The sequence below is a fragment of the Alexandromys fortis genome, unplaced genomic scaffold, assembly GCF_014885135.2.
Source record: "Alexandromys fortis isolate MF-2015 unplaced genomic scaffold, M_Fortis_MF-2015_v1.1 scaffold_25, whole genome shotgun sequence".
Taxonomy (NCBI): Eukaryota; Metazoa; Chordata; class Mammalia; order Rodentia; family Cricetidae; genus Alexandromys; species Alexandromys fortis.
Genome location: NW_026067904.1, coordinates 15,868,629 through 15,881,962, shown reverse-complemented (window position 1 = coordinate 15,881,962; position 13,334 = coordinate 15,868,629). Strand labels below are relative to the sequence as shown.

The 13,334-nt window shown below is 37.8% G+C and overlaps 1 protein-coding gene across 1 annotated transcript; it reads right to left on the bottom strand.

The window, feature by feature from the left end:
* Positions 1-674: 674 nt before the first annotated feature.
* On the bottom strand, positions 675-1,712 carry LOC126497081 (serine/arginine-rich splicing factor 7-like). Its single transcript, XM_050134905.1, has one exon. It carries the CDS (start codon positions 1,615-1,617, stop codon positions 829-831), a length of 789 nt encoding a protein of 262 aa, XP_049990862.1. The 5' UTR covers positions 1,618-1,712; the 3' UTR covers positions 675-828.
* Positions 1,713-13,334: the final 11,622 nt, after the last annotated feature.

Below are 13,334 nucleotides of genomic sequence, written 5' to 3'. Positions count from 1 at the left end.
TTTGATAAAGACCCAGATTTGAGTCCCAGCTCTCACACTTCAAGTGGTTCAAAACTTCCTGTAACTACAGCTAAAGCCGGTCCAATGAACTCTTCTGCCTCCAGAAAGCATTTATGCACAAACCCGACCTCAGACACATATAGATACACATGTTTTTTTAGTTTTAATTTGAAAAATATAAAACAGTGATAAGAAGTCAATAGTTAAAAGGGAGATAGCATTTCCAATTTATTAATTTTTTTTTATTTTTCATTTCAGATCCCATTGCAAAGTAGCATTACTGAGTTTTCTTCATAAAAAACATCTCTCTGTGAACCTTGTGCTAACTGTAGGTACCGCATAAATATTTTTATTAATTAAATTTATTCATTTATTTTATATCCTGACTACAGTTTTTCCTCCTTTCTCTCCCCCACCTCTTCTCTGCTACCCACAATCCAGTTTTCCTCTCTTTCTGTTCAGAAATTGGCAGACCTACCATGAGTATCAACAAAGCAAAGCATATCAAGTTGCGGTAGGGCTAAGCTTCTCCCTTTGTACGAGGCTGAGCAAGGCAACTCAGTATGAGGAATAGTTTCTCAAAAGAAGCAAAAGAATCAAAGACAGCATCTACTCCCACTACTAGGAGTCCCACAAGTAAACAAAGCTATACTACTCTTTTTTTTTTGTCTAGTTAGAAACATTTTATTTAAATGTGCCAAATAAAAACCCACATCTTCAGACCAAAAGATGTTAATACATTCAACAAAAACTTAACTGCTATGAATTCAGAGCATTAACCCAGATCCATTTTGATTAGATGGTTGATGATCCTTCCTAGGTTACATTTTACAGATATAACAAATCCCTTATAATAATGTAAACAAAATAACTTTTCCCTAAAGGGTGAACTTGAGAACTCCAGTCCATTCTTTCAGGACTTGCACTTCTTCGTGGACTTCCTGATGGGGAACGACTTCTTTTAGGTGACGGAGATCTGGATTTTGATCGGCTGCTTCTTGGCCGTGAAATAGACCTGGATCTTGATCTCGACCTTGAACGGGATTGGAAATACCTCGATCCTTTTATAGAACCAGACCTAGATCTTCTGAGTGAAGCTGATCTTGATCTACGAAGAGACGCAGACCTTGATCTTCGAGGAGATGCTGATCTTGACCTCCTTCCCCGACTCCTGCTGCGTGAGCGAGAGTATCGCCTTCCCCTGGAACGGGAATGTGATCTAGACCGTGACCTGCTTCTTCTTCGACGGCTATAGAGATGACAATCATAAGCATAATGTCCCTTTTCACCACACTCATAGCATCTATCATTAGGATCAAAGGGACGTCTTGCAGGTGGCCTATCAAAACGAGATCTCCGAGGCATGCCTGTTGATAATTCAACCCTTACTCGAGAACCACAAATCACCTTCCCATCCAATCCTCGAACTGCATCTTCTGCATCTCTAGGATCTTCAAATTCCACAAAGGCAAATCCTGGAGGATTTCTGGCAATCCACACTGTTCTTAAGGGTCCATAGTAACTGAATGCCCTTTCTAACTCGCCTTTGCCAGCACCAGTTCCCAGGTTACCAACATACACCTTGGTTTCTCCTCCATACCGCCCGTAGCGTGACATGATGGCCGGTCCGCGTACTCGGCTCTCGCTCGCAGTGCCCGCAACTCGAGGAGCACGGACGCAGCAGCACGACTCTCCTCGTCGACACTCCCGGCGGCTCTCTATACTACTCTTATACATAGTTAGTGCCCCTGGATTCGTCCCATCAGGCTTCCTGCCTGGCAGTCCAAACTGTGTGGGCACTCATGAGTCCAGGTCAGTTGTTCCTGTGGATTCGCTTCTTGTGTCCTTGACCACCATGGCTTATTTTAAATATTTCTTTTTAAATTTGAAATATGGGTGTGTGTGTCTGTTGAGGGGATGTATAATTTTGAGTGCTCTAGGAGTCCAAGAGAGAGTGGCAGGTCCACAGGAGCTGGAGTAACAGTTTTTGTGATCCCTTAGATACACATCATTTATCATCATTTCTGCCCCAGCAATGCTTAAGCATTCATGGGTAGCCTATTTATGGCCGTTCTCCAGTAGTTCCTATACTGGGCAGTATTAGATGCTGTGTTATTGTCACACCCATGGTTTCACACTTTTCCTTTTTGCTGTCTATCCAGTGTTTTTTGTGGGGGAGGTGGAGCTTATCCCATGTACTCCTTATCCCTTGTACTCCTCCAAGCAGTGCTATCTTTGGGTATCTGCTGTCATTCATTCTTATAACATGGCCAAAAATCTCATGCACTGTTGCCATATCCTGTAGTTTACTTCTTTCTTTAAATGGAGATGCTTCTTAATGACATTACTGCATATCTATCTCTTCTTGTGATGGCTAAAATCCTCCTGAGACATGTAATCTCAAACACATCAAGCCACTGTTCTGAGGAACGCTCATTTTCCAGATTTCAGAGTTGTAAAGAAGGCAGCTCAAGACAAGTGTCCCATATACTTGTAATTTGGTTGTTGTCATTATGGCTCTTGCTGACCAAACCTTTCCTAGTGCCTGGAATGCAGCCCTCACTATCCCTATCCACCTCTTAATGTATGAAATAGTTCCCTCCTTTGAACTGAGGTTTCCTTCCTGGTAGACAAAGTTGACTGTTTGCTTGAGGTTCTAATTCTTTCTTACAATGATAAAATTTTTGTGCTCCCTTCCCATGTGTTGTATCTCAGTCTTCTCAATGTTTCCTTTCATACCAAGGTTTTCACTGACTTCCACCACTCTATTTACCATGGCCTGCAACTCCTTTGTACTTTCAGTAAACAGTGCTGTATCATCGGTGAAATGCAAGCTATTGATTCACACACCACCTATGTGCACACCTATCTCCTCATCCTCCAGGGCTGTTGCTAATATTAATACCAGGAATGTGTTAGAGAGTAGTCTTGAGAGGATGCATTTCTGAAACACTCCTACATTTGTCTTAAACTAATCACTTAATTCCCCACAGACTTTGACTGATGCAAATGTATCTTTAGAGGCATTTTCTAGTATTCTTGTGATTTTCTCTGGGTACCTGCAGACCTTTGTTACTTCCCAACATTTTTTCCTCCAAATGCTATCAAATGCCTTCCTGAAATCGATGGTACAGACATATACATCTTTTCCAAATTCTTTGCATTTTTCTGCCAGTTGCCTCAAAGTGAAGATCTGATCAGTTATGTTCTTGTTAGCTCTGAATCTACAATGAATCTCTGTTAGGATTTCCTCTGCTCTGTCTTTGATCATTTGCAGGATAATGGAGAAAAAGATCTTACTGCTACGGCACAACAAACTAATATCCCTGAAATCTGAGCAGTCTAGCTTGCCCCTCCCTGGATACCCAATTGCTCTTAATTATTGAACCATCTCTCTAGTGCTGGTACTTGGTCTTCTGTCATTCTAAATGGCTTCTGGAGGCTTTGAAATTGTGTTGAAATAGTTGGAGTGACCAAGGTAAAGGTAATTCTAGAATTTATTGTTTACTGTAAGTACTGTTTCCTAAAGGAGTGTCAAATTAGGGTGACATAAGGAACTGCTAGTCTAAACTTTGTCAGTGACCATTTTTGCTTCCATCAGGATTTGTCAAATATGTAAGAAGCTTTGTTTTGCCCAATTCTTTTGTTTCCAACAAACTTTCACACTCTCTGAACATACTGCAACCTACTGGTCTCAGGGAAACTCTAAAAAGAAGGTAGCATTGTGTAACAAGTATTTGACTTTTAAGACTGAATTTGAAAATGTCTGACTCCAGCATTAAATTTTTTCTGAAAAGTTAATGTTTGTCACTTTTTCAGACTATTTGTGAGTGTGTTGTGAGCAAAAGAGGATTGCTTTTGTCTCTGCATACTGTAAATGCACACATTAGCCCTGTCAGGCCCTAGTGATACACTTGATTCAAGATTCCAAGTAATTTAAAGTCTGACACAGTTACATTATTGACATCTCAGTACACTTTATAGTCACTATAGACAGAAAATATCCTGTTTTAATTATCAGATGTTTGAGGATTTCAGTTGCCATGGAGATTGTTTCTTAACACTTAAAGTGGATTGGAAAAGTTACATTTAATATGAGAAACACCTGGCATATCTCCCTCTGCAATATAAATGTTAGGTTGATGATATGAGGTAAGTGCTACAATATTCAGGAAAGTGTTGTTGTTTAGATGTGAATTACTATTCTCAGCTTAAAAAATACTGCCTGAAAGTGACAATATTAATGCTCTAAAATTGCTACACTAAAATTACTGAGATTCAAGGACGTATAAAATATCTGTATGTAAAGCATAAAATTCATAATAGGAGTCAAGGGATGATATAAAAATTATATTTTAGAATATTTATTTTCCTAAAAGTGAAGAATCTCTTAAAATAAAACTATGGACTACTCCTTCAACAGACTGCTATTAATTCATATCAACTCTTTTCTTGCTTTGTCAGGAGATGAAGAGCAAAGTTCAGTGATAGAAAATGTTGTTCATGATGGGAGGACGAATTCTCCATTCATATGATGCATTTGAACATTTCTCATAAACATCCATCTTAAACTGACACCCTGGCTTACAACAATTTGTCAAGTGACTGTTTTAAAAGCAGTGTAAATCTTCAGGTCATTTTATCCTAATTATACTCCAGCCCTCAGAAACTTTATGGAAATGTAGTTTTCCAACCAAGACGTGATGAATAGGGTGAAAGAGGAAAACCCCCCTTCTTTTAGGTCAAGCTTCGTGCACTGTGACATATTTACTGAAGGCTTCTTCCCCAGCTTCCTTCTTTTCATTGCCTGTGAAGAGAGATAGGACTCAGGAAATAAGGCTGACATATCTGACTGTCCTAAAGTCCAGATTTAGCTACAGATATACAAAAAGAGTCTTCCCTCCTCTTTTTTATTAATAACACCTTTTCATTCTTTATTACCTGACACCAAATGTCACCCATTTCCTCTCCATGTTAGATATGGCTAGACCTTCCCGTAGGGTACTTTGATGCTTGAAAAGTTGTATGAAAGATTCTCCCCCATCCAGAAAGTCAATTGGCAACTAAGGACTGGGAAAGTATACAAGTGTCAAGAAACAGCATTTATAAACTGTAACTTTTCCTAAAAAAGAACAACTTGTATCAAAAAGAATCACATCCATCAGTGTATACATTAAGGAGACTTTAACAGGATTTTTAAAGTTTGGGATCGAGTCAAAATGCATGCCATTAAGGATCCTCTTACTAAAAACAAAAGCTTATTCAGCACTACTAAATTTGCTCATAAATTGTCATCTCTGATTTAGTAGCTATTTTATAGAGAGGAATAAGCAGAGCTTGGCAGAAACACTGAAAAAAATTTGGGGAGCTAGTTGAATGTGGGGACAAAAGTGGTCAGGGCAGTTTGATTGAAAATGTTATGCCCCCACTTTCTCTGAGTAAGCAGAGAAGTGGGCTCTGGAATCTAGAAAAGCATCCAACAGCAGCAGGGGTTCAAGGTCATCCTCTTCCACACAGAGTCTGGAGTCACTCATGGCCATATGACACTGGAGCCCAAAAATAAGCAAATAACCATGCTGACTCGGGCATAGGAGGTAGCTTTGCATTTTAGGACTTCCATCAGATTGGAGACAACTCAAAGTTTAGTGTTCTGTGGAGAACCCACAGCAGTAAGAAATCTGAATGGTGAAGTATGGAGGTAGAGAGGGCAGAATATGAGAAAATAAAGAAGATAGGAAAGCTTCTACCAGGAAGGCTTGCATGAGTTGAGAACGTATGCTGATCAAGTTTATTAAGAAGTGCTACCTGAGGGGAAACGTGGTACAAAGTCAGCAGAAAGGTAATTAAGCAACGTTGGGATGAGAGTCTAATATCTCAGACACAGCTGCCTTAAAACTGATCACCTGAGCCAGGAGTCTGCGTCAAGTTCCCAGGAGCCACAACCCTAACTTCTTTGAGACCCTGTCTCCAGCCCCAAGCCATACCTTACCAGATTTACCTCTGGACAAGGGCATAGAACTAATGTTTCCTTGTCCTTAAACTGGGGCTTCTGAGAAAGTCTTGAATGGCCAGGCTGAAATGGGAGGTCAGCTGACTATAGCAGTTCTAAATGAGCAAAAGGTACTACTATAGCAATGAATGAATATGTTGTAGGAAGATTACTCTCTTTTAAGTTCTCTCTCTCCCTCCATGTCTTTCTCTTTTCTCTATGTCCCAGATAATAAAATTAAGATTTCAAGTATGTTATTTACTTACTCAAACAGCATATGTAATATATATTCTAGATGGAATGTAGAATAGAGGATGTATAGCAGAAGAGACAATATTCTTTCTACTGTGCAAAATAGAATCTCTCCAGAACCCAGAAATATCCACTGCCTAGAATAATTATACAGAATTTTGCATAGATATCCATTATAGCCACAAGGAAATATAGATTTTCCTGTCTACAAGTATATAATCAGTTCATGACAATTAATGTAGTTTTCCTATATTTAAATCAGGTTCATTTTAAGAGTTTTTAAAAAATGAAGAAGAAAATGTAAAAATTACTTAACCAAATTACAGTACTATTAATAGAAATGTCAATTTTGAAAACTAGAAATATGAAACCTAATGGATTTTTACTGAGCTATGAGTCAGACAAAGCCGAATAAATATTCCAGATTTTGCTCATCAGTGTTGGATTCATTAACATGTTTAATATGAAAGTAAAGCTAAAAGATACATTTATTTTCCCATAAGTACTAATCTTTATATATGCTAAAAAGTTTGAATCATCAATTGATCACAAATTTCTTCCTTAATTTGTAAAACAAAATTATTTTCTTAGTTAAAACTTTTACAAAATGCTATATGAGATATTTTCTCTTTAAAGAAGGCTTTGCTTGTCACAGATAATATGCAATAATACCATAACACACTAATTACATTACACAAAAACTAAGTAAGCTTGTTTCCTTAGTGTCTGATCAACCTATTGTGAATTGTCAAATTAAATAATATATTTTGAAATATAAATACAAACATATTTTTGAGAGGATGAGTTATTTGCAAGGAGAATATGAATAAGAAAGTAATCTAAATAAGACTTAGAGAGGACATTCTGACATGTTTACATTTTTTTTAATTTTATTTTAAGAGTCTAATATAATTACAGCATTCCTCTCTCCCCTGTCCTGCATCCAAACCCTACCATATGCCCTTCCTTTCAATCTTTCAAAATCATGAACTCATTTTTCATTATTATTGCATGTGTTTATCCATATATGTCTATGTATATTTATATCAGTTATATCTTTATGCATTGATATTTCTAAATATAATCTTCTCAGTCTGTATAACGCTATGTGTATATATGTTTCCAGGGCTAATCATTTGGTATTAGGTAACACATTGGTATGTTCTTACATCACACTGTGTTGGCTATCAACAAAGCATGGCATATCAAGTTGCAGTAAGACTAATCACCTCCCTGGTAGTAAGGTTTGGCTCAAAAATGCAGTGTGAGGGAAAAAAGTTCCCAAAGAAGGCAAAAGAGTCAGAGACATCCCTTACTCCAACTTTTAGGAGTCTCACAAGAAAAACAAGCTACCCAACAATAACATATATGAAGAGGGCCTAGGTCAGATCTGTGCAGGCTCTCTGGTTGCCGGTTCAGTCTCATTGAGCCCCTGTGAGCCCGGGTTAACTGGCTTGGTGAGTTTTCTTGTGGAGTCGAGACCTTCTGGTTCTTATGGCCCTTCATGACCCTTTTGCACAGGCTCCCCTGAGCTCTGCCTTATGTTTAGCTATGGATATCTGCTTCTATTACCATCACTTGCTGAAAAAAAGCATTTCTTATGGCAATTGGACTAGCCAGCAACCTATGGATAAAGTAGAATACTGTTAGGAATTTCAATGACATTTTTTCTAATCTTATTTGGCTCTATCTTAAGTCTCTGAGCTATCCAGACTCTGGTTGCCTGGCCCTCCTGGCAGTGTCAAGGATTGTGTCCCTTTAGTGGCTTGCTCCTATCTCAAGCTGAATCAGTCATTGGTAGGCTACAACCATAATTTCTGCACCACTTTTCCCCCCAATACAACTTGTAGGCAGGAAAACTTGTAGATCTACAGTTTTTTGGCTTGGTTGGTATCCCAGTTGCTTCATTGGAATTCTTATCTGGTTACAGGTGACCAGTAAAGGATTACTTTACTTTAGATATGGTCATCCTCATAGATTCCTCAGAGATTCCAATGCCCTAGGTTCCTAGCTTGTCCCAAAGGTGTTCCTACCTATAATACCTATTCTATTTCCCCTTCTCAGAGAGATCCATGCATCCCCACTTTGAATCCTTCTTGTTACTTAGCTTCTCTGAGTCTGAGATTTGTCCTTTGTAACCCTGATCTCTCCAAGACTTTTATCATGAATGGTTGTTAGATTTTTGTCAAAGGTCTTCTCAGCATTATAAGTGATTATGTCTGTTTCTTTCAGTTTGTTTACACTGAAAGATTTTCATGCTTTGAACCCTCTCTACATCTCTGGGATGGAGCCAACATTACCAGGGAGAAAGATCATTTTGATGTGTATTTAGATTTTGTTTGCAAGTATTTCATTGAGTGTTTTTGCATCTATTATTTATCTGTTTAATTTCTGTCTAGAGATCAGTCCATTGGTGAAAATGGGATGTTGACGTTTCTCACTATTAATGTGTGAAGTTGGTGTATGATTTAAGTTTCAGTATTCTTTCTTTTACGAAAGTTAATGCCCTTGCTTTCAGTGCATAGATATTCATAATTGAAACACCATCCTTGGTGGATTTTTCCTTTGATGAGTATAAAAAGTACTTCTTTAACTCTTTTGATTAATATTAATTAGAAGTCTGCTTTGATAGATGTTAAACTGGCTATATCACCTTGTTTCTTGGGTTCATTTGCTTGAAAAATCTTTTTCTAATCCTTTACTCTGATGTAATGTCTATATTTATGATGAAGTGTATTTTATATATGCAACAGAAGGATGGTTCCTGTTTCCACATTCATTCTGATGACATATGATTGTTAATTCCTGTTATTTTTTATTTTTGTTTTGGTGGTGGTGATGTTGTTTGTTTGCTTATGTGTATGTGTGTGTGTGTGTGTGTGTGTGTGAGTGTGTGTGTGTGTGAGAGAGAGAGAGAGAGAGAGAGAGAGAGAGAGAGAGATTTTTTCTTTGGTTTTGCTGCTTTGAAATTGTTTATTTCCTGTGTATTCTTGGATTAGTTAACGTCTTTGGCTTGGAGTTTTCCTTCTAGTTACTTCTGTAGGGCTGGGTTTTTATGGATGGATATTGTTTAAGCTTTACTTTTTTTTTCATTGAATATTTTGCTTTCTCCACATGGTAATTGAAAGTTTTGTTGAGTATAAAGTCTGAACTGGCATCTGTGATATCTTAGAGTCTGGAAGACATCTAGAGTCTCTGTTGTTAGTTTATGTGCAGGGTGATAGAGCTCTGATATCATTCTACTGCATGTGGACAGCTCATTTTTGAAGATCTATTTGTTGAAGATGTTTTCTTTTCTCTATATTTTGTTTTTGGAATTTTTGCGAATATGAACTGGTAAAAGTTACATGTATGCACATTTGGCTCTTCAATTTTTTTCATTGGTCTACTTGTCCATTTTGTTTTTTTAAGTACCATATTGATATTTTTATTACTGTTTGGCAATTTCTGGAATAATAATGCCTCATGCATTCTCTTCTAGTACAGCATTGTATTGTAATTCATGGTTTGTCTTATTCTTTTGTTTTTCTTCTTTTTACGGTAAGGTTCCATATGAACTTTAGAATGTGTTTTTTATTTATGTGAATAATAAGATGGAGAATTTGCTGATAATTGTATTGAATCTATAAATAGCTGTTGGCAGAGTAGTCATTTTACAATATTAGGTCTACCAATCCATGATTTCATGAGATGTCCCTTCACCTTCTCATGTTTTTATTTTCTATCACTTTTTCAGAGGATTAAAGTTTTCATTGTAGTGGTCCATCATTTCCTTGACTGGGTTTATTTCTTGATGAGCCATTTTCTTCTTTTTGAGGCTATTGTGAATGGGATTCTCTACATGACCACTTTCTCTATATGTTTGATGTTGATCTGTAGAAAAAGTATTGATCTGTGCAAGTTGATTTTATAGTCTGCCACACTCGTCGGTATAATTAACATTTCTGGAAGTTTCTGGTTTTTTTTTTTATAATCTATAATATATAATATGATTAACCAGGTACTGGTGGTACATTGTTAATTCCAGCACTCGGTAGGCAGAGACAGATGGATCTTTATAAGGTTGAGGTTAGCTTGGTCTACAGATGGAGTTCAAGAACAGGTTACAAACCTACAGAGAAACCCTGCCTCAAAAAATTTTTAAAAATGGTGTTTGCACATAAAAATAATTTGATTTCTTCTTCATTTTTATCACTTAAATTTCATTCACCTTTCCTATTTATCAAGTTAGTATTTTGAGCACAATATTAAGAAAGAGTGAGTATGGTGGGCATCCTCATCTCAGTCCTGACTTCAGTGAGATGGTTTAAACTTTTGTCCATTTAGGATAATATCAGTTATGTATAGTGTTATATGAATGAAGCCGTTGTGTCCAGCTGTAAGTAACATGAAAGAAATGTTTCATCAAAGCCTTTGACATGTTAGGGTTCATCAATAGAGGATGAGAATTTTTTTTGAGACAGTTTAAACTTTGAAAAATTGTATTCTTTGGAGAGTCTGCACTTCTGCTATGTGGGAACTTGCAGCTGCACTGACCTTCATCCTAAGACACGCCTGGCAGAAGTGAGAGCCAGGTACAAGGAGGAGACTGGAGGTGCAAGGTAGAAAAGAGGTAATTCTACATGGCAGAGCATAGATTTTAAAATATTTGTAACTAAAGGTATAAGGCCTAGTTGAGGCAAGCCTGGACTAAAAGCCAACCTTTCATAATTAAGAATAATTTTTGGGTCATTATTTGTCTAACAAGGAAAATCTGACTACACAGAGGGAATGTGGGAGAAGTGCAAGGACTGCCAAGTTCACCACAATCATGGTAGCCCAAGCCCCTTCAAATTGTGCAAACATTTCTTTCAAATCAGATACAAAGACTTTGCTATACATCCCTTTTTTATTTTGTGGGATAATTTGAAGAACAATGGCATTAATTCTTCTTTGGAAGTTCGGTAAAATTCTGTGCTTAATCTGCCTGACACCGAGAGTTTTTTTTTTTTTTCCAGGGCAGGGGAGATTTTTTTTTTTTTGACTGCTTCTATTTCAGTGAGGGTTATAGGTCTATTTATATTGTTTATCTTATCCTGGTTTAACTATAGTAAGTGGTACCTATAAAGGAAATTATCAGTTTCTTTTAGATTTTCCAATTTTTTAGAGTGTAGATTTTTTTTTTTTTTGTTTTCTTTTGTTTTTCGAAATAAGGTTTCTCTCTGTAACAGCCCTAGCTTTCCTGAAACTTACTCTGTAGACCTGGCTGGCCTTGAACTCACAGAAATCTGTTTGCCTTTTCCTCTCAAGTGCTGGGATTAAAGACATTTACCTCCATTGTCAGGCATTTGTTAAGGCATATTCTCATGATTCTCTGGATTTCCTAGTTATCTGTTGTTACATCTACATTTTCATAACTAATTTCATCAATTCAGATCTTTCCCCTTTGTATTTTGGGTAAATTAGCTAAAAGTTTATCAGTTGTTGATTTTCTCAAATAACCATATTTCCATTTCTGATTTTGATAATTTGGAATATCTCTACACCTTTTTAGTTAGCTTGCATAAGAGTCTGTCTATTTTGTAGATTTTTCTCAAAGAACCAACTCTTTGTTTCATTTATTATTTCTATTGTTCTCTTTGTTTCTATTTTATTGATTTCATCCTGAATTTGATTATTTCTTACAGTATATTCTTCTTGAATATGATTACCTCTTTTTGTTCTAGGGCTTTCAAGTGTGCTATTAAGTTTCTAGTATAAAATCTCTTCAATTTTCTTGTTTTTTTTTTCCCCTTGTTTAATAGTGTAGAAACTTAGAGCTTTAAACTTACATCTTAGTTTGTGATCCTTGAGAAGCTAAGTAAGAAGGTGAACCCAAAGAAAAACATATATTTATCCTCCTGGATATTAGAAGTAGACAAGATCGCCAGGCAAAAGTTGGGAGGAGGGGGGTAGTGGTGGGTTGGGAAGAAGGGGAGATGGAGAGAGAGAAGGTAGAAGGGGAGGATTGGGGAGAGCTTGGGCGAATGGGATGGTTGAGCTGGAAGAAGGGTGGATATGGAAACAGGGAAGAAGATATCTTAACTAAGAGAACCATTTTAGCATTGGCAAGAGACTTAACTCTAGAGGGGTTCCCAAGTGTCCAAGGGGATTTCCCTAGCTAGGTCCGTGGGCAACAGAGGACAGGTGCCTGAACTGGCCTTCTCCGATAGCCACACTGATGAGTATCTTGCATATCATTATAGAACCTCCATTTGGTGATTGATGGAGATAGAGACAGAGACCCACATTGAAGCACTTGACTGAGCTCCCAAGGCCCAGATGAAGAACAGAAGGATGGAGCACATGAGCAAGGAAGTCAGGACTGCTAGGGGTGAGTCCGCCCACGGAGATGATGGGACTGATCTAATGGGAGCTCACCAAGGCCAGCTGGACTGGGACTGAACGAGCATGTGATCAAACCGGACTCTCTGAATGTGGCTGACAATGAGGGCAGACTGAGAAGTCAATGACACCAGATTTTGATTCTACTGCATGTACTGGTTTTTTTGGGAGCCTAATCTGTTTGGATACACACCTTCCTAGGATGGAAGGGGTGGGGGGCTTGGACTTCCCACAAGGCAAGGCAACCTTACTTCTCTTAGGACTGGAGAGCGAAGGGGAGGGGGATTGGGGCAAGTGGGAGAGAAATTTTTAATAAATAAATACATAAAAATTTTTTTTTAAAAAAAGAATAGAGTTGGACTCTTGCTTGAGATTACATTGCTTCTGGCTATTTCTTTTGATAGGATTGTGTTGTAATAGGAGCGGTGGGCTATGTTCCTGGTACCTGGCCGCCCACACTGCTAGCTTTATACCCGAAATAATTACATGGAAACTGTATTCATTTAAACACTGCTTGGCCCATTAGTTCTAGCCTCTTATTGACTAGCCCTTACATATTGATCTAACCCATTTCTTTTTTTTTTTTTTGCCGTTATTTTTTTTTATTGAGAAAAGGAAAAAAAAAAAGTTTCTGCCTCCTCCCAGCCTCCCATTTCCTTCCCCCTCCTCCCACCCTTCTTCCCCTCTCCCCACTCTTCTCCCCCTCCCTCTGCAGTCCAAAGAGCAGTCA